Genomic DNA, 19,841 nt, shown 5'->3' with positions numbered 1-19,841 from the left:
GGAAAGGACCACGAAGGCAAATGGTTGGACAAATTGACAAATGACAGAGGACATAAAGGAGATACAATGTTTTTATTCATAATTTTATCAGGGCCGGTTTTATTTCAGAAGCCTTTTTAAAGATTTTTTATTTTTTCCTTTTTCTCCCCAAAGCCCCCCGGTACATAGTTGTGTATTCTTCGTTGTGGGTTCTTCTAGTTGTGGCATGTGGGACGCTGCCTCAGCGTGGCCCGACGAGCAGTGCCATGTCCGCGCCCAGGATTCGAACCAACGAAACACTGGGCCGCCTGCAGCAGAGCGCGCGAACCTAACCACTCGGCCATGGGGCCAGCCCCAGAAGCCTTTTTAAATAATAATTTTAATAAGAATAAAACAAGGAAAAATAAACCCAGAAGGTCAACTTTGTGAGGTCTCTGCTGGGCAAATCTTTGAATAGGGAGGCAGTGTCAGGTAGCGGGAAGAACGCTGAACATAAGATCTGAATACAGATCCTACCTTGGCTCTGACATGCTTTATTTGTCATTTAACCTCTCAAAATCTATTTTCTGCAAATCTGAAATGGAGAATAACATCACCTACATCATGCATGAGAAAAAGTACTTCATATATATATATGTGTAATATAGCTTTCTGTGTGTGACTGCCATTATGTACATTGCAGATAAGTTTGATTTGTCCTAAATCTGTCTAAATGTTACTGTTAAATCAGTCTGAAGAACCACACACCTATAGAGACAGTTTGTGTGTATTTGTGTTGAGTATGACATAGAGAGGACAAAGGGAGCTGACGGATATGGAGCACTGGATCAATCTCTTGTACCTGCTACTAATAGACTATGTGGCCATGGCACAATTGTTTAATTACTCTGTTTCAGCTTCCTCATCTAGTAAATTAGGGTCTGGACTAGATGACTTCTAAGATCCAATACGGCTCTGAAATTCATTCATCTAAAAGAACTGAACAACTTAATTTCCCAACCCAACTTTAAACAATTGAGGACTGTTTCACAATTTACTAAATCCATATCCACCTGTTATCCCATAGAAAGGAGTTTTTCCTGACTCTTACTGCCACCCTTACAGCATCTCTTCTTGAACACCAACTTTTAGGAATCATGAACACTTCCAAAAACTTAATCATCAGAGAATGATTCTTCTCTTCTTCTATTCCCCCCCCAAACCACTACTCTTCAAAGTAGTACCTCATTTCTATGCAGGAGTCCAGCATCCAAGTGGAACAACAGGGACAAGCAGAAAAAGCCTTCAAGCTCTTGAGACCAAGAGAATAGGTACCTACTAAGTACCTCCTGCACACACAAAAGTGATCCTACCACTTGGAAAGGAACAGGGAAGTTATTAATGGAGGAAGGCCTCCCCTCTCCATATATGCTTAAAGTTCTGAATGAAAAGAAACAAAAATCCTCAACAAAACTGGAGAAGGTGGTCTTTGATTTTTAAACAAACACAGCCCAAGAAGAAAACTTTAAAAAGAAGTTTCCTTAAATTGCTTAGTGGTAGCTTTGCATCCTCTATGTAGACCTATAGGGAGATCTTGGAGGGCATCACCAGCGTAGCAGAAGATGAGAGGACTGAGAGAGAAGGTCGGGAGCTCAAAGGAAGAATGAGATGAGATGAAGAGAGACGTAAGGGGAAATAAGAGCAGGGGCACCAAGTTAGGGGAGTTGAGCTGGTTCACCAACACAGGCCTTCTGTATCCTGTTGCTCCTGGCTTCCTGTGCTGGCCTCACTGAGCACTTTCTCCACTTGAACTGGGGATTCACTGGAATTGCTGCTTGTCGACCTGATACTGAGCTTTAATAGCATTATAACTCTTCGCAGCCTACTTTAAGTGATACCCACACCCTGGGAGGGAGAAGAGACAAGAAAAGAGAAGGCAGCATTGACACAGGCCTATACACTAAGCAGAACACCAGGCACTTCACTCATCTCATTTAATCCTCAAAATAATTCTCTGTAGAGCTAGAATTGATTTTTTTTTTAATAATGAAGAGTGGTACAAAGAGGTTAATATTAGGCTCCATCTCTGCTTTTCATAAACTGACATTTTTCTTTCCCTTATAAGTGAAGAAGTTGAAGAGTTTTTAAGTTTCCAACGCCCTCATGTTAGAGACAAGGAAAGCAAGATCCACAAAGATTAAATAACTCACCTAGATTCACATAGTTAACTAGCAAACGGCAGCGTCAAAGAAAATCTAAATTTATTGCCCAATCTGATAGTTTCTCCTCTTGTAGACTTCACCTGTAGCCTTATGCTCAAATGCCATGTGTGTTAGGTTAAGTATCTAGACCAAGATAGTCATTCAACGTCTATCAACTGTCACCAATTTAACTCCTGTGTATGAATTTGCAAGTTTCCAGTTTATATCTTTATTGAAAGCTTTTGTCCCACATTTCTAATATGCCCGTACATTTGGGCATTATCTGAAAACCAATCAATAATTAACATTTCTCCCCACTTTTCTACTTCATTAATAATGTGATTGGATCTATAATAGTTCTTTGATCTTAACAATTATTTCTTACCAATGGTAAAACTCTGCTCTCCTTTTCAATATTTTTTTAATTCAATGACATTTTTAAAATTAGCTAGTTTTTCTAGCAATTAAAAAATAAAACATGCACAAGTAACCAATTCTAACAGTGCAAAAGGGCGTATAATGCAAAATATGTCTCCCATCATTCCACATCACCAGTGCCCTTCTCCAGAGGCCGCCTCAGTTGAGATTTTGTGTATTTGATGGGTTTTAAATCCTCTCAACGGCACTTACATTTCTATTAATTTTTAATAAAATGAAAGAGAAAATAAAATACCACACTAAAAACTGATATATCCTTTGCATTTCTTTTAGTTATTAAAGCTGTTTTTCTAACAAACTGGTGTGTGTTGTTCCATGACAAATAAGAAATTACCATGAAATTTCTATTAATTTTGATAGTGACATCTTTGGTGATATTAAAATCTTCGATATTATTGTATTTTAACCTTTTTTTTTTGAGAACTGAATACTGTGATGATAAAACTTCATTTCAAATAAGGAAGAATAAAAATATCTGCCAGAAGAAGTCACATTTATAATGAAATATAGAATAAGGTAAAAAGTCAAAACTCTAGGAAAAGATTATTTCTATGAGATATTAAGGAGTTTTTAGAAATTTCTTTACACTATTTTAGATAGTATTCAATTGATCACCACCCACAATAAATGTTTTATCTGTCAGAGTTTGAAATAGAGGAACATTACATTCTTCATATCACTCCACTATTATTATATTCTCTTTTTTTTTGGTGCTGAAATAACATCTTTTTTTAGTTGGGAAAATGACTGACACCATATTGAATATTGTATTAGTTTCCTGGGGCTGCCATAACAAAGTACCTCAAACTGGGCGGCTTAAACAACAGAATTCATTCTCTCACAGCTCTGGAGGCTGAAAGTCTGAAGTCAAGTTGTCGGCAGGGTGGGTTCCTTAGGCTGCAAGGGAGAATCTGTTCAGTGCCTCCCTCCTAGTTTTTGGTAGCTTCAGGCTTTCCTTGGCCTGTGGATGGTGTTCTCCCTATGTCTTTACATCGTCTTCCCTTGGTACATGTCTATCTCTGTGCCCAAATTTCCCCTTTTTATAAAGACACCAGTCATACAGGATTAGGGCCCACCCAAAGGACCTTATCTTATCTTGATCATCTGCAAAAACCCTGTTTCCAAATAAGGTCACACTTACAGGTACTGGAGGTTAAGAATTCAACATCTTTTTGGAGTCTCCAATTAAACCCATAACAAATATGGTTGAAAATTTTCTCTCAAATGAGAAAACAAAAAGTACCAGCAATGTATACAACAGGTGTCCTGTCTTAGTAGTGTAGTTACTAGGAACTGTTAGTAACGACTCTGGAGAAGCAAAGCAAGGCAAAGCAGGGCACCATGTGTGACTCCATAAGGAGAGGCTACAGGCAGGATGTAAAAAGGCTTGCCCACCAACCAAAGAGACAACTAGAATCACAGACACAGTTAGAAGCGAGGTGCATGTGGGAGCTCAAACCCATGGTAAATCTGAGGTCAAAGCAGAGAGGAGACAGGGCAGAAGGATCAGGCCATATATGAAGCCAATCCTAAGAGGTTTCATTGCAGGAGGCCTTCCTTTGAAAGAATAAGAGCTGGCCCTTCCAGCTGTGCCTCCAATTACCCTAATGTCCAGACTGATGCACACAGGAAATGACATTCCCTGCAGACATAAAGTGCTTGGGCTTTGTGGAATATAATCAGTCACTGGGAAAGCTGACACAAGACAAGGGGTTTGCTCCAGGAGCCAGAAAGTTCTTTGGTTAATGCACACTTTGATTTCCCCAGGCCAATAGCAATGGAGTTCAGCTCACATAGCAGCGTTGGGAGGTCTCAGTTAACTACTAAAGGCCCATTGGAAGAAGAGTCCAGTGAAGGATGGGGTCTCATGGTCTGGCAGATGATGGATTCACAATTATAAGTGTACATAGAGAGATACAAAAGGGAAAGAGAGAAGAAAATCAGATTGAGGATGGCAATGACACAAAGGGTCTCAAAAGTTTACTAGTCAAACTTTGGGATGGATGGATGGAGCAGAGCCAGGAATTCTACCCTACACTGTGTTGAGGCCCAATTGTGTATCCCAATCCACTCTACAATGTGCTGCTGATAGTTTGTACAAGTATAAACAACCAAAGTTTTCGATGGTTTACTTTTTTAATGTATAATGTTGAACTGTCATTATCCATTTTAAAGAGTCTTACTCATTTGAATTCCAATGTGCTTTGTAGGTGGGAGAGAAAAGCTGTAGAATTACAGGTAGCACATAAACCTCAGCCTGTTTTACTTTGACCAGAGCCCATAATTGGTGGTGGTATTTACTACTCATGCTTTGAGGGAGGAGGGTGTGTTTAAATCTCAGTATTCTCACAGGAGTGTTGTCTAAGTCAATGTTAATAATCACATTTGTTCTGGGAGAGAGAAGGATGAGAACTGCTACTATTGGTATAGCATCAAGGCCCTGAGTTTGGGGAAGCTGGGAGATAAAAATCAAAGGATGCAGAAGCCCATGAATGTTAGGTGGTGAGCAAGGGTACAAGGACTTTTGATATTAGGCAAATATACTGACATGGTTTGAGGCCATCAGATATTTCTAAGGCAGAGCAACACTGTGGCACAGTCAGAGCATGAGGGTCTGTGTGCTCACGGTAGGAAGCTACAGGCAACACATCTCTCTAAAGCTGTTCTTCAGCAATGGAAGCCTATTTGGGGAATGTCCACAGAGATTTAGAAGATATTTCTAGTTGTATGAATTGCTGCTTGGGATGATGGTTCAAGTGGAACTGGATGACAGAGATACTTTCAGAGTGACTTATCTTGAGGGTATCAGACCAGACACTCCTGATTTCTCAGATAACGCATCTGTAAAGAATCTGCTAAATCTGTTAAATCCCTTCATTTGACTGAATTTCTGAGATGCCTACATGCAGTGTTCAATGTTGACAACCATGATGACAGTGCCTGCTCCTCTGACTCCTTTGTTCTAATGGTTGGTTTTTCTTCCACACTGGGTTACTGACTTGGCCTGGAGGGAGCTTCCAATAGATTTGAATGAAGGGAATTAGGAGTCCAGGACTGAGTCAGAGAGCTCGAGTTTTGAGCAGTAGATCTCAATTCCAAGAAGAACCATGATCAGCTATTGAGTCTGCACTAGATGGAGACACTCTGAGATTGGGTCAACCAAGGGGCCCACTATTTCCTCCTGAGTTTAGTCTTGAGTAATGATAATCATGGGATCCTGAAACAGTTTAGGACCCCATATAGCAGGCAAAACACTCTTGTAGACTTGTGATGGAATCATTCTATATCAGCTACCTTTAAAAAGTTGTATATTTTAATTTTGGAGGGATCATAAATTTGCTACACATCTACTATTTTCATACAATACACAAACATAATGGAAAAAGTAAAATGCATCTATTTTTTTCTATATTAAAAAACAGAAAAGGAACTTTTAGAAGACCAAGTTATATTAGTAAATTGAGGAATTTGCGCATCTAAAAATGTTAAAATGGAGGTTTTCAGAGAAGTACAAAGACATTAGATATCACCTTCCAAAGGGAATCTTTAGACCATTGTGTGACATTTTCAAGGAAATTACCAAAAACTGTTCACAAGACTTGTGAAATTCCTCATTGACAATAAGGGCATATAAATGTTGGAGACTGTGTCAGTCAAAGTTAGATTAGGCTACACTGTGGTAGTAAATAGACCCTGAAATTCCAGGGCCTGAGACAAAGTGATTTTCTTGCTCACATGAAGTCCTCTGAGGGTGGGTGACTCTAGGGCAGCTCTGCTCCAAATGCTCATTCAGGGATCCAGGTTGTTTCCATCTCATGGTTTCATCAACTCAACCTAAGTTCTCCATGGCCATCATGGCAAAAATAGAGATAGCATGGAGGACTCACATCTGCTCCTCTAAGCTTCAGCCTGAAAGTGACTGCTCAGAGCCTACTGACCAGAATTAGCATTTTTATAGTGACTGACACATAAGACTCAATAAATGGTAGCTCTTATAATTTTAGCTACTGGAAAACAGCATTTTGAATGGCTGGATAACAGTTCATCGTGTGTAATTACCATAATTAATGATTACTCTAACATAGGACATTTCTATTGTTTCCATTTTTTTTATTATTACAAATGATACATAAAGACATAATATGTAAATCTTTGTCTTCATGTCTGATTATTTCCTAGAAGCAGAACAACAGGGTTAAAGGATATGGACGTATTTTAAACTCTTGATATATATTCCCAAAATTGTTTTCTAGAAATGTCAGCTAATTTATTCTGTCGCCAGCAATGTAAAAAACATGCTTACCAAGATTCCACAAGCATCAAACGCTGTCTTAACCCAATAAATCAACCACTTTGATTTCTCTGCATGGGAATTTGGTGCACTTTTTACCTATCCTATCAGCACTCTCACCCACATTACTGCAGTTATCATAGCACTGACTTGCTTTTTCCTCTAAAATGTAAGCCTCTGAATCAAGGGGCCATAAATACCTTTCTCAGCTATATATTCCCAGAACTTAGAGTCTTGTACATAGTAGGTAAACATTTGTTATAAAATTACAGGTGAAAAGTTGCATAACTTTAGTGCTTTAATTTGTGCTTTTTTATGATCAACATTGGCTTTTTTTCATATTTATTACCCAGTTGAATTTCTTCTTTGAATTGTCTTCTTAGTTCCCCTACCATTTTTCTACTGGTGTGTTAGTGGGTTTTCTCACCAATTTGTAAAAGTTCTTTATATAATAACGATATTAATTTATCATATTTACTTCAAATATCCCCAACGTTTTGTTTATCTTTTAATTATATGAGGTCTTTAATAAATCATTTTTTTTTAAAGTACATGTCAAATCTCTTGATCTAGCGGATAGAGGGCTATTCCGCTAGCCTCGCGTTTCCATGAGGGGACTCCATCTCTCCTTCCTTCTTCACCTCTCTTTAAGGAAGAAGGAATGACGACGTATCTGGCTGGTGGAATTGTGAACTCTCGTCCCCTCTAGACTCAGTTCTCAAGGAGGTGTGACCTCCGAACTCCATGCCGAAGCTCACAGAGCAGGCATAGAACCTGGAGGAGAGTCTGAGCTTGACCAGTCTTCCAGTAATTAGGTGGTTAAGATGATCTGGGGGGATAATAGTCTGATTTGAACAGATATAAGCTCTGTTCCCCAATTGGCCTTAACAATTATGATCTGTCTGATTCTCATGTTTCTTCTGAATTGGTTCTGAACTTGGCTCAGGGAGAGGATATAATTATCCCTCGATAAATCCCATTATTTTCCTTTGTGCTTTATTCAATTGTTTTTATGTTTCGAAGGTCTTCCCCGTCTAAGACAGAATAAATATTAGCCTTTATTTTCTACTTTTTTATAGCTTATTTTTAAATTTTTCTCATAAAATTTAATTTTAAAATAAAGTACGGAAATAATTAACATTATCACAAAAATCTCTGGTAACAATGGAAAATCAAAAAGAGAAAAATTAAAATCATACTAATTTTATACTTTGTTTTCTATTTCCAAAATTATTGACATGATTTTTTTGTAGACTTAACTTTACGTTTAATCAGTTTCAGTGTTTATTGTCAGTTCTTTTATATTAGGACTTCCCTCTTCTTGTGTTTTTAATTTTGTTTTCTCTCTTGTTGGGTTGTAGAACACAATGTACACAGAAAAATATCTTCATAGCGTACTTTCTGAAACTTGCATGGGTAAGAATGTCATCCTGTTGCTTCACACGAAAACCAGAACTTAGCTCTGTAGGATACTTTCAATTCTCAAATTTACAGCATTCCACTCTCTTTCTCCTCCCCTCAAATCCTGCGGACTCTACTTCTTTTTGTTTTGTGGCATTTATCATTGCAAAGAAGAAAGCTGAGCTCGTCTAATTTTTGTTCCAACGCAGACAATCTGTTCTTTCTCTTTGGATGCAGGTAGGAGTCTGTGTTTATCTGAGTCATTCAAAAAATTCCCCAGAATTTATCTAGTTATGAATTTTTTAAATAATTTTTGACTGGAGAATGAAAAGTTATTTCAATCTGCATATGCAGAATTTTTTAGGGTCAAGAAAGCTTTCTTAAAATGTCTTTGCTTATTGCTTTTGTTTCAGTTATTGTGTATTCTTCCTCAGGAACTTCCATATTTATCATCTCTCATTGTTTTTATCTCTTAGGCTTTCCCTGAATTTTGGGAGAGTGTTTCAAGCTGTCCTCAACATCACTGATTCAGTTTTCCACGGTGCCAATTCTACTCTTTACTTTTTCCACTCTCTATTTTAATTCTACCAACACACCTTGTTGAAAGCCTTCCTTATTTCATCTGGGGCTCATTCTCATCTCGTTTGGTTCTATCCTCAGGCTTTCTTGTCTTCTACTTGTATCCTTCGGAAGATACTATGAATTTTTCTAAAATGATCACTTTGACGGGTTTGTTCTTTACCTGGGTCTTCAGGTTAACGCTTTGTTTTCCTTGCATTTCCTACATCCCTCAATCAGAAGCAGTCCATCTAGTCCTGGTATTGAAAGGCACTCAGAGTGGACAGTCTGTCTGGGCTCTGCTCACTAGCCACGTGGTACTGGTAGAATCCCCCTGCTTCTACCCACATTTGGGGGAGAGTCAGTAGAAACAGCGCCTCACTCGATTGCAGTGTCTAGCAGGCATTCTCCTGCGACTGAGATTTGATCTTCTCTTACTTTAACTTACTGATTCTCTTCTACTTTGCTCAGTTCTTGAAAACATCTAGTCTTGGGAGAGGAGCTTCTTTTGAAACGTATAGTCTTGCTCATGGTCCTATCTTTGTCCTAGTTCTTAAAGGACAGGGCTTCTGTGTCCGTAATCTGACCGATGCCTCTTTATGTTAATAGCACTCCTATGCAGAACTTAAAGATGTCAGAGGTAAGGGTTAACTTGTCCAGGACTGATCCCTGCAGGCTACTGTCCCAGAAAAGAAGATGAACTCTAGCAAAGTTCCAAGGAAAGCATTCAGACTCAATGCTTTTAAGGCAGTCAATCCTGACCTATTGTGAAGGCATGGACCCCAGTCTCTCTCTCCTGACAGGGGAGAGGCCAGTGCTCCCCAAACTATGAATGCCCATGGGGCAAATCTTGCTATTTTTGTGCCATGTCCTATGGCTGCTACCACAAGGCAGAGACCTCAGGCTTCCCCCTTACTCTTCCCCTTCTGCTGATCATGCAGGGGAGGGGCTGGACTACATCAAGCCATGAATGCTGAGCTGGCAGGAGAGGGCTTGTATCAAGTCTCTGCCACACCATGTTGCTATCGCATGTGTCCCTCAATCACACCAGGAGTGTGACAATACTTCCCTAAACATACAGCATCCACTGAAAGGGCAATGGGAGACCAGCACACCTGCCACTGCTCCTGTCTCCGTGAGTTCTCTGGAGCAGCACTGCTCTGGCAGGCCTGCTGTGAGTGCTGCTGACCACTTACCTTGTTAGGATGGCAGTTGTCCCAAAAAACTGGGCAAATGTCCAGGCCCATACCATGGCCTTCTGGAAGCAAGTGAGGGGACTGGAAATAAATCAAAGACCAAGACTGGAGTGGGAGGAGTCTGCTGGTAATGCTGTGGTCAGCCTTCAGGATTCAGGATGGCCAGTTAGTGATTGTTAGCAGGGACTAGCTTTGAAAAATCCCGAGTAGTGGGAGACCTATGGGGTTAAGAGTCTCAGTGATAGAATTTCTCATTTGTGTGTGTGTGTGTGTGTGTGTGATATTGAAGGGAGTTGCCTAGGATGGGGTGGATACTTCCCTAAGAGGAGAGCTGAACCACTGCTCCTCATAAAATTAATGCAAAAAAAAAAAGAAAAAAAAAGATGAAAGGGGACATCTTCCCCAGTGTTTGGAGGAGATGTTAGAGAAGGGAGTTAACCATCAACAAGATAAGGATAAGAGGGTTCCATGTTCTAACTCTTCTCTGTGAGATCAAGATCGTAAATGGGACAGTCCCTTGTAGTGGTGGCCTCTCTAGAAATCTGTTCCTGGATCTGCCTTCCACCACTGGCTGTGTCAGGGGAGAGTGGGAGCCATTCCATTCACGATACTATCCTGCTCCTGGTACCTTCCGGCCCCTGGCAAATTGCACTAAGATACACTATCCAGAATCTATTCACAGAACTGACTGTCAATGGTAAATTCTAGGACCTGAACTGAGCAAGCCAACCAGAACAACTCTTTTTTTCTTCACAAGTTCCCCAGTCACTGGGAGAACTTGGGATCAATGCTGTGGGTCCAAGTTAGCCTTTATTCAGGGCCGGGTCCCTGTGACTATGGCCTCTGCTCATGTTCATTTGCTCTATAGTTCCCTGAGAGTGCTGGAGCTATGCCCTGGACTACAGCCTGCTTGACTGGGCCCTGACAACCTGCCCTTTGCCATCTGCCGGCTGTTACCCTGCTTTAACCTGAATGGGCACCCCTGGAATCAGGATGCTGCCACCTGCCTCAGTACAGCTGCCACCTAGCTGGTGCTGTGGGGCCTCCATTTGCTTGTCTGGACCAATCAGATCAGATACGCGGAAGCTACACCACCAGCACCTCTAAGTAGTCCTAGTTTACCCTCCGAATGAAAATTCTACTCCAGATTACAAATGCTGCACAGATAATTTTCACTCTTGCTGGGTACATCAAACACTGAAGTCAGTCTCTAGAATTTTCACCAACACCAACTCAGTCATTCTATCCATCAAGCAATAAAGGCATGGCTCTTAGGGCCTGATTAAGGAACTGATTAAGAGCATAGAAAAGTATTTTAGATCTGACAAAAAGTGGTTGCAAAACACCATCTAACTTAAAAGTAATTTCATAGCCAAAAACATCCCATATATTATGGAAGATGAGTGCATTTTATCATGCTATAGGGTGGGGCATGTAAATGTGAGGAAGCCAAGGACCGGCAAATATGTAATCTCATGGCAGCCCCACGCTGATCACCTTTCCCAAACTCATCCTCACTCTCAGCCACTAAAATGATGTGGGCAACCATGGTACCATGGTTCTAATCACAGGATTAGTGAGCACTCCAATATTTGCTGAATGAGTGAATGGATAGATAAATGAATGAAAAAATAAAGGAAGCAATGAATAAATCCTCCAATAAAAATACACACATTTGTGTGTGTGTGTGTGTGTGAGGAAGATTGGCCCTGAGCTAACATCTGTGGCAATCTTTCTCTATTCAATGTGGGACGCCGCCACAGCGTGGCTTGATGAGTGGTGCTAGGTCCACACCCATGATCCAAACTTGGGAACTGGGGGCCTCTGAAGTGGAGTGAGTGAACTTAACCACTACACCACCAGGCCAGCTGCCCCCCCAAAATACATTCAGAGACTGAAAAATCAGAAGAAGAGGGAAATTGAGACTTGTTATTTAATGGGTATTGAGTTTCAGTTTTGCAAGATGAAAAAGTTCTGAAGATTGGTTGCACAACAGTGTGAATACACTCACCACTACTCAACTGTAAAGTTAGAAATAGTTAAGATGGTAAATTTTGTTATACATTTTTTTACCACAATAAAATGTTTTAAAGATATTAAACTGAATTTAAAAAATCAAAAGTAAAATTTATAGAAAAATTCAGAATATACCCATGATAGTTATCTGAATTTCACTGGGGCCACTCTTAAATTTTCATCGATGTAGTCTTGACTTCTTCAGTCTTTATTTTTAAATATTATTTCTTATTTCTTTAGTGACTTCTTTTTTGGGGGGCCAGTAATTGACAGTTCTATTACCTGGCTTGTCATTGTAACTGGGGAATTTGATGACTCTAATTGTAAAAACAAAACAAAGAACCATTTTTATTCTTTTCAGCTGAGGGAAGCTCATATATAAAGAACAAAAAAGTGCTAAATCACTTTTAGCATATAATTTTCAGGAATTTTCATAATTAGCACATCTTGGAGGTAAAGCAATTCTTTGTTTACATACAGCAGCAGCTACTAGCACAGGCTCTGAAGCCAACTGACTATTAAAGCTAGCTCTACCACTAACCAGCTTAATCTCTCTGCGCCATCATTTCCTCATCCTCAAAACAAAGCTAATTTTTTAAAGCTTAAAAAAGTATTTACCTCATTCCTGAAATGAGAATAGTAACTTTTAAAATTCTAAGTAAGAATTTTACTTTACTTAAGCAAGAATTTGTCCCATGTTTGCAAATTGAAAAACAAAAACTCTACTTTTAACAACAGGCTAAAAGTCTTAATGAAAAACTTCTCAAATTATAGGAAGAAATGTCTCTTCAATGCATAATTTTATAATCACCTGTGATCCCCACATTAAAAAGTAACCACTGTTAACATGTTGCTGTATGGTACACACCAAACATAACTATATTTTACATTGTGTTTTGTATCTTATTTTTCTACTTAATTTATCATGAGCATTTTCTCAAATCAATCTGTATTTGGTGTTTACTATACAATGCGGAGTAAAATCCAAAGTCCTCACCTTAGCCTACAAGCCCCAATGTGATCCCAAGCCTCCTGATCTAATCTTAGCTCCTCTCCTTCCACTTCCTACCCCACCCACTGAGCTCCAGACACATTGGCCTTCTCGCTAGTCTTTGGGCATGCTTAGCATGTGTGTGCCTCAGGGCCTTTGCACTTACTATGGCCTCTCTCTAGAACCTCTCCCTCCAGAGTTTCACAAGGCTCAGCCTGTCATTTCATTCATGTCTTACCTTCTAACACGGGAACACCTTATGTGAAGTAGCAACAACTGTCTATCCCTTTGCCTTGCTTCTTTTTCATCACAGCACTTATCACTGCTTAATATATTAGACAGCTATTAGTGGCTAAGGCCTGTTTTCCCCATAGAATGTAAGTGCCATGAGGGCAAGGATCTTGTCTGTCTTATTCACGTTTTATCCCCTGGCACTAGATTCTAAACAAATATTTGCTGAATGAATGAATGAATTTTGCCCTAATTTGTAATTTCATGACTGCACAGAACTCTGTTGCATGGATATTGCTTAATATATTTAACGAATCCCCTATTTTGAGATATTATAAATTGTACTGCAATGGACATGCTGAAACCCATTCTCTTTATTACTTTTCAGTTGTTCCTCCGGGGCTAAATTAGGGCAGCAGCTTCCCAGCCATCCCCCTTTCCTCTTTTTCCTCCTCCCACAGCGTGCATCACAGCCAGACGTAGATTATATTACACTCCTTTCCTTGCCCTGAATGTACAGAAGCATAAGCCCAAGCTCTAAATGCTGGCATGTCCCCATGTTGCCTTTCTACTCAGTTCCCATCACTGCTCAGAAGTACACTGCTCACTTCAAACAGGTTGCTCCTCCCATTAGTTCCTCTAATTATGCTTTAGGGTACGTAGTTCCCTCTTACATAACATATTCCTGTTTCTTTACCCGCCTAAACTCCACCCATCTTCCAAGTCCCCCACCAGGCCCTGCTGATTCCGTGCCTTCCTGTAATCTAGTCTGTACGATCTCTCACTCCTCTGAATTTTTCTGCTATTCCCCGTATCTGTCACTCAAGACGGCTCCTAACCATCTGCCATGTTCTAGCACCTTCCACCGTGTAGATTACAACGTGCAATTTCCTGAAACACAAAAACGGTTTTCCCTCCTTTGTCAAAGTCCTATGCAGTCCTTGCCACAAAATAATATTTTCTAATTTAACTCTTTCACTAATGCCAAAACTTTTGTGGAAATGAGACAGTTTTTTGAAAGAAGAAATAGGATTATTCATGATAAAATATTTTCATCTTCCCATATACATTTTTTTTGCATATTAGCTACCCACTATCCTTAAATATTCACAAATGATTCTGATTCTGAAATTTTCATCGTAATCCTTATTAAACTACCATACAAAATGCTTCTGAAGATTTTTTGTTGTTTTAGACTTTGTCTTACCTTAAGATAACATTAAGTATGAAGTTTTTTAAAATAATTTTTTAATTTTCTATTTATTTATATTTTTGGAAGATTAGCCGTGAGCTAACATCTGTTCCTCTTTTTTTTCCCCCAAAGCCCCAGCACATGGCTGTATATCCTAGTTGCAGGTCATTCTAATTTTTCTCCGTGGGATGCAGCCACAACATGGCTTGATGATCTGATGAACTGGCCTCCAAAGCAGAGTGCACCGAACCCAACCACTCAACCATGGGCCAGCTCCTGAAGTTATTTTTAAAGAAACATTTCCCTCAGAAATTATTATAAAATCATGATGGGGTGGTATCTGACTTACACAGATATTTGGGGGGGGGGTTGTATAGCAGATGTGGGGTGCTGGGAGAATCACAGTGTGCCTTTCCTTTTTCATAGGTGAGAAATCACGTTAAAATGAACAAAGAGGGCTGTGAGAAAGCAAAAACAAAACGGAGCAGCACGTGTGTGGATGAAGGATGCCCTGTGGCCGAGTGGGGAAAGATGCTTTCTCCCTGGGATCATGCTCCTGGGAACTCTAGGCTGAGCGCTCCGCCTCAGGTAAGAGGTATGTCTGCAAGCAACGTTGCAGGTAAGCCCATAAGTCACACCCTTTGCTTTTTAATCTCAAAAACTTACATACTAAAGCCTCAGATCTTGACGACCCGCACGTGCACCAGCGGCAGCCCGGCCAATGGCCACTCACCGTCTTCCTCAAAGAGAAGCCCCATGTTTCCGTGCGCCTCGGCTTCTTTCTTCCCCCCGTCCATCTTGATCAGTTGAGCAATCTTGAAACATCGTTCGAAGAAGTGGTTCCTTACCCACCTGTCTTCAGAATTATTGAAGTAGCAGGCCAGAGCATACAAGTTATTATAGACATCTTCAAAGTATTCTTCGAAGAGAGAAAAACATTATAAACTGCATTAGAAAAATTTCTCACGGCACATCCCTTCAAATGGCAACCAATGTAATAACGTTTATTTTCTATTTTTCCTTAAAAGCATGCTTAACAATCTTAAAAGTCTAAATGCAAAAATTAATGCACTCATTGTTAGATTAGTTATATTAATTAAAGAATGTGCACATGAGAAAAGCAACAAAAATCTTTCTGAAAACTTAGAACGTGTTAGAAATTGACATACTCTTTGGGTGAAACACTAGATTCTATATAGAACAAAAGACAGGATAATAGCTACTAGCCATGTGCTCTGTTCTTTTGGAAGAAATGAATATGTAGTACCATCAAGTATTTTTCCCACTGAAGATTTGAAAAGTATTTAGAGATTCCAGAGAGAGCAATGTTTCTTAGCCATGGCAAAAAGATAATGTAAATGAAGAAAGTAGATAGGATATGAAAATAGCAAGGTATTTTCCCTGAGAAGAAAAAACAATCATGAGGTTACAGATATGAGAAATGACGATCCGGATGACCCAGTAAGCTCCACACACTTTCCAGCAATGTTTCCAGGAAAACAAGCTACTAGCGATGTGAAGAAGGAGTAAATTTGTTAACAAGTTGTGCCTCAGTCTGGAAATGCCACTCTATTGGTGAATATGAACAAATTCATGATCTTTATGTCTTTTTGCATTTGTGCTGGAAGCACAGTTATGTGGTGGCCTCTGGATTACCTTTCCAAGGATTTTTTATAACCATTCTTATCTATTGGAATTCACTGAGACTAAGTGTTCACTACCATCAGAAGAGTCAACTCATATATTACTGAAAGGATTACAATGATTAAAATTATTTATCCATTGCCCACTAGTCCCCCTATAAGATTAAAATCAAAAGCCTCAGAAAGAAAATGAAATTAGGCTGATTACAACAAAAGGTAAATTTCAAGAACTCCAATGTTTCAAAAGAAATTTCTAAAACCTACGTCATTCCTTTACATATAGTGCTTCGTAATTCCATAGGAAATTAAGATTTATCTTAAAATAAAATTTATACCTAAAAATTAAGGTTAAAAAAAAAGAAGCTCTCCCTCTCCTTATTTTTGAAGGAGCTGGGGATTCTCGGAGCCATTCTGCTTTTTAGGGCTGTTCACAAGAGGCAACAGCTTAGGGGAAAAGTGGAGAGTCATCTGAGTTACTCACTTAAAACAAACACTCTCATCTCAGAATTGATTTCTCCTAAGCTTTATCTTTCCATTCCGAACCTTCTACCAAATGTAGCACTGGTCTATTTTGTAATAGTTTATATTTTTTGTCATATTTAGTGATTAGAGAGTTATTTTTTAAAGCCTATAAGTAAAACATTTCATATCTTCCATTTTAAAAAAGTTATATAGAGAGGTTTTCTTAAAAAAAGTGACCCTGAAATAACTTTTCTGTTTTTCAGAAATTAAACCTCAATAGAAAAACAGTTCCAATATTTCATAGACAAAGTTTTGTGTGTGTCTGTTTTTAGAATGAGTTAAACAAGTTATCAAGATTCCATAATTAAAGACTACATGTCAGCTAAGCCATTTTTCTATGGAAAAAATGGAGTGTTTTTCAGAGTATTAAATATAAAGGAATATATTAAAGTTTTGAATCTTTGGACACACCAAATACATGGCCTGTACCCTTTACATTCTAAGCTGCCTTTTCTCCTTGCTTGTAGAACACTTCCTTCAATTGTCAGCAGGTATAAGATGAAAATCAATTTTACTGTTGGTTTATTATTTATATCTGTATTCATTATGCTACCTAAAAGAGAGATTCCGTGATGAAATAAATTTGGGAACTCCTCGTGCTAATTTCCCTTTCAGCGAGCCACACAATATACATCAGCAAGTTAAAGGCTCTGATAAGTCCTGGAGTAAACCAACTTGCTTAACATCAATATTAATTCACCTGGTGTTTCTCAAATTTATTTCACCTGACAGTTATTTTTGTTTTGCTTTCTATAAAACCTATAAACATCCTGTAGGACTCTACTTGAGTAGCGTAGAACATACTTTGGGAATATTAAATAAAAGTTATTAGAGAGGGAGTAATGGTCAAGTTTGCATGCTCTGCTTCAGCCGCCCAGGGTTCGCTGGTTCGAATCCTGGACGTGAATGTACACACCGCTCATCAAGCCATGCTGTGGTGGCATCGTGCATAGAAGAAATAGAAGGACTTAGAGCTAGGATATACAACTATGTACTGGGGCTTTGGAGAGAAAAAAAAGAGGAAGGTTGGCAATGGCTCAGGGCCTATCTTCCTCACCAAAAAAAGAAAAGCATGCCTAAAAATAAAAAAAGCAATGCAATAATTTTAAAAGAAAGAAAAATAATGTTATTAGAAAAAGAATTACTGCTTAACGCTTGACAATAATTTAAAGTCAAGTGTAAATAATGTTTGAATCATCTATTGATTTGGTTACCCTTAATCATTATTGCCATCTCCTCTCTGGCCCCATGGGGCACAAGGCCCTAATCATAATGTTACAGATGGTACAGAGATGATTCACAACGAGTAATATAAGAAACATTATCAGGGACAAACAAACACTGTAATGAATGGAAAATAACCCAAAAAGAAATGACTGGCTTACCTTAAACACTTCTTTGCTATGAAAGAGAAAGTCTTGTTTTGTAAAGTAATTTAAATAACTCTAGGTTCCTGCTCTGTAAGTCTCAAGAGACAGAACTGACGTGTGATGACTATTGTTAGTGCCATAGCTTTGATTAAATGAACTTATATGACCCTAGAGTGATGGTCTTTCCAATGAGAAGCAATGAGAACACTCAGAGATACGTCACTTTGGGATAACTGTCTCAGATCTCACGGCCATATGGGGTGGAATCTTAACAGATTTCTACATTCTAGATTAAGTGTGTGTGTGTGTGTGTTTATATTGGTTTTAAGATTTAGGATTAATTCAAATTAATCAGAGTGAATGTGCACATCCCCTGTCCCATTTCCTGGGACGTTCTTAATTCAAATCACAATTTTTCCCCAGTAAAGTTCATGTGTTAAATGTGAAAAAAATTATGCAAATTTTTAAAAAGAGCATACGAATGTTTATATGTCCTTTCACTGAAGTATTTCCAACAATGTTTTTTGCAATAATTTTAATTTTCTATATTTCGGCCAGGCAGAAGCCACTGCATTTTGAAGATAACCCTACAGAAGCGTTATTCTGAGCAAGAGGCAATTTTGTTCCATTTAACAAATGCAACATTAGTTACCATGAATATGTGGTAATCGGAGAAACATTTTTATGATAGTTACTTTTCTTTAATAAAAGACTATAAATTAAAATGTTTTCTACCTTAAAGTAGACTGTCTAGCATTTTAGTTTCTTTATAATTCCAAAATGCTTTATGACAAGTTTCTCATATTTATGACACTTTATGACAAATGATATATTTGGCTCATATTTATGCTACTCAAACAAAAGTCTCTATTTAAAACACTTAGTGAATATAATGAATTTAACTTGAAAAAATGACTAATGGGCAAATTTTGTCTTGATCAAGTCTATTTTCAGTGTAAATATCACTTCGGAATTTGAGGCTGAGAGTACAATGCAGGTTTTTTACAATAGCATTTTTTATTTATAACAGTTACAATTGCTTGAGAAATTATATGTGACATTTTATAATTCACCAAAGAACTCTATTTTTAAAGTCAATCCTGCAGTTAAATACTTTTCATGATACAAATTATCACCTCCTATCTCCACACACACATAGACGCACACACACCCCTAGTTCACTTGTGGTGGTGTTCAGATTTTTGTATGTCTCATATTTGTAAGTCAGGTCATAACCTGATAAGAAATATGTATTAACTACACTACAGAGGCTGAAAGACTTCTGCCACCCCTCTGATGCTGTTTGCATGTCCCCATCAATTTTCCCCACTGTAGCGCTGGGTAACAAAAAGTTGTCTTATACTCTATTTTCCAATAGAAAGGCCTGAAATGAAATATAGACATTGTCATGTTGGGGCCTGAGCTACTCTTTTGAGTCCTACGATATCTTAACACAAAAAGTTGAAGAAAATAATAATGTAAAACACCAAATTCTAGGATTTCCTTTCTTTCTTTCTTTGTTTTTCTCTTCTTTTATTTTTTTTTTTTGGTGAGGAAGACTGGCTCTGAGCTAACATATGTTGCCAATCTTCCTCTTTTTGCTTGAGGAAGATAGTTGCTGAGCTAACACCTATGCCAATTTTCCACTACTTTATATGTGGGATGCTGCCACACCATGGCTTGATGAGTAGCATGTAGGTCTGCGCCCAGGATATGAACTTGCAAACCCCGGGCTGCCAAAGTGGAGCATGGAAACTTAACCACTACACCACAGAGCTGGCCTCTCCTTTCTTTCTTTGATTGTATAAAATGACCATACCTGATAACGTAACT

The 19,841-nt window shown here is 38.7% G+C and overlaps 1 protein-coding gene across 4 annotated transcripts in view; it reads right to left on the bottom strand.

Annotated features, from left to right (window-relative positions):
• The window catches only part of TTC29 (tetratricopeptide repeat domain 29), a 258,945-nt gene that overhangs the window by 151,471 nt on the left and 87,633 nt on the right, over positions 1-19,841 (bottom strand). For all 4 annotated transcript variants that reach the window (XM_070261554.1, XM_005607917.4, XM_070261556.1 and 1 more), the window contains one exon: positions 15,207-15,392. In XM_070261554.1, coding sequence (XP_070117655.1) covers positions 15,207-15,392 — 186 coding nt within the window. The remainder of the gene's footprint in view (positions 1-15,206; positions 15,393-19,841) is intronic.

This window comes from Equus caballus, chromosome 2 (genome assembly GCF_041296265.1).
Source record: "Equus caballus isolate H_3958 breed thoroughbred chromosome 2, TB-T2T, whole genome shotgun sequence".
NCBI classification, from domain to species: Eukaryota; Metazoa; Chordata; class Mammalia; order Perissodactyla; family Equidae; genus Equus; species Equus caballus.
The sequence above is the reverse complement of the archived record's forward strand: the minus strand, read 5'-3'. Positions and strand labels throughout refer to the sequence as shown.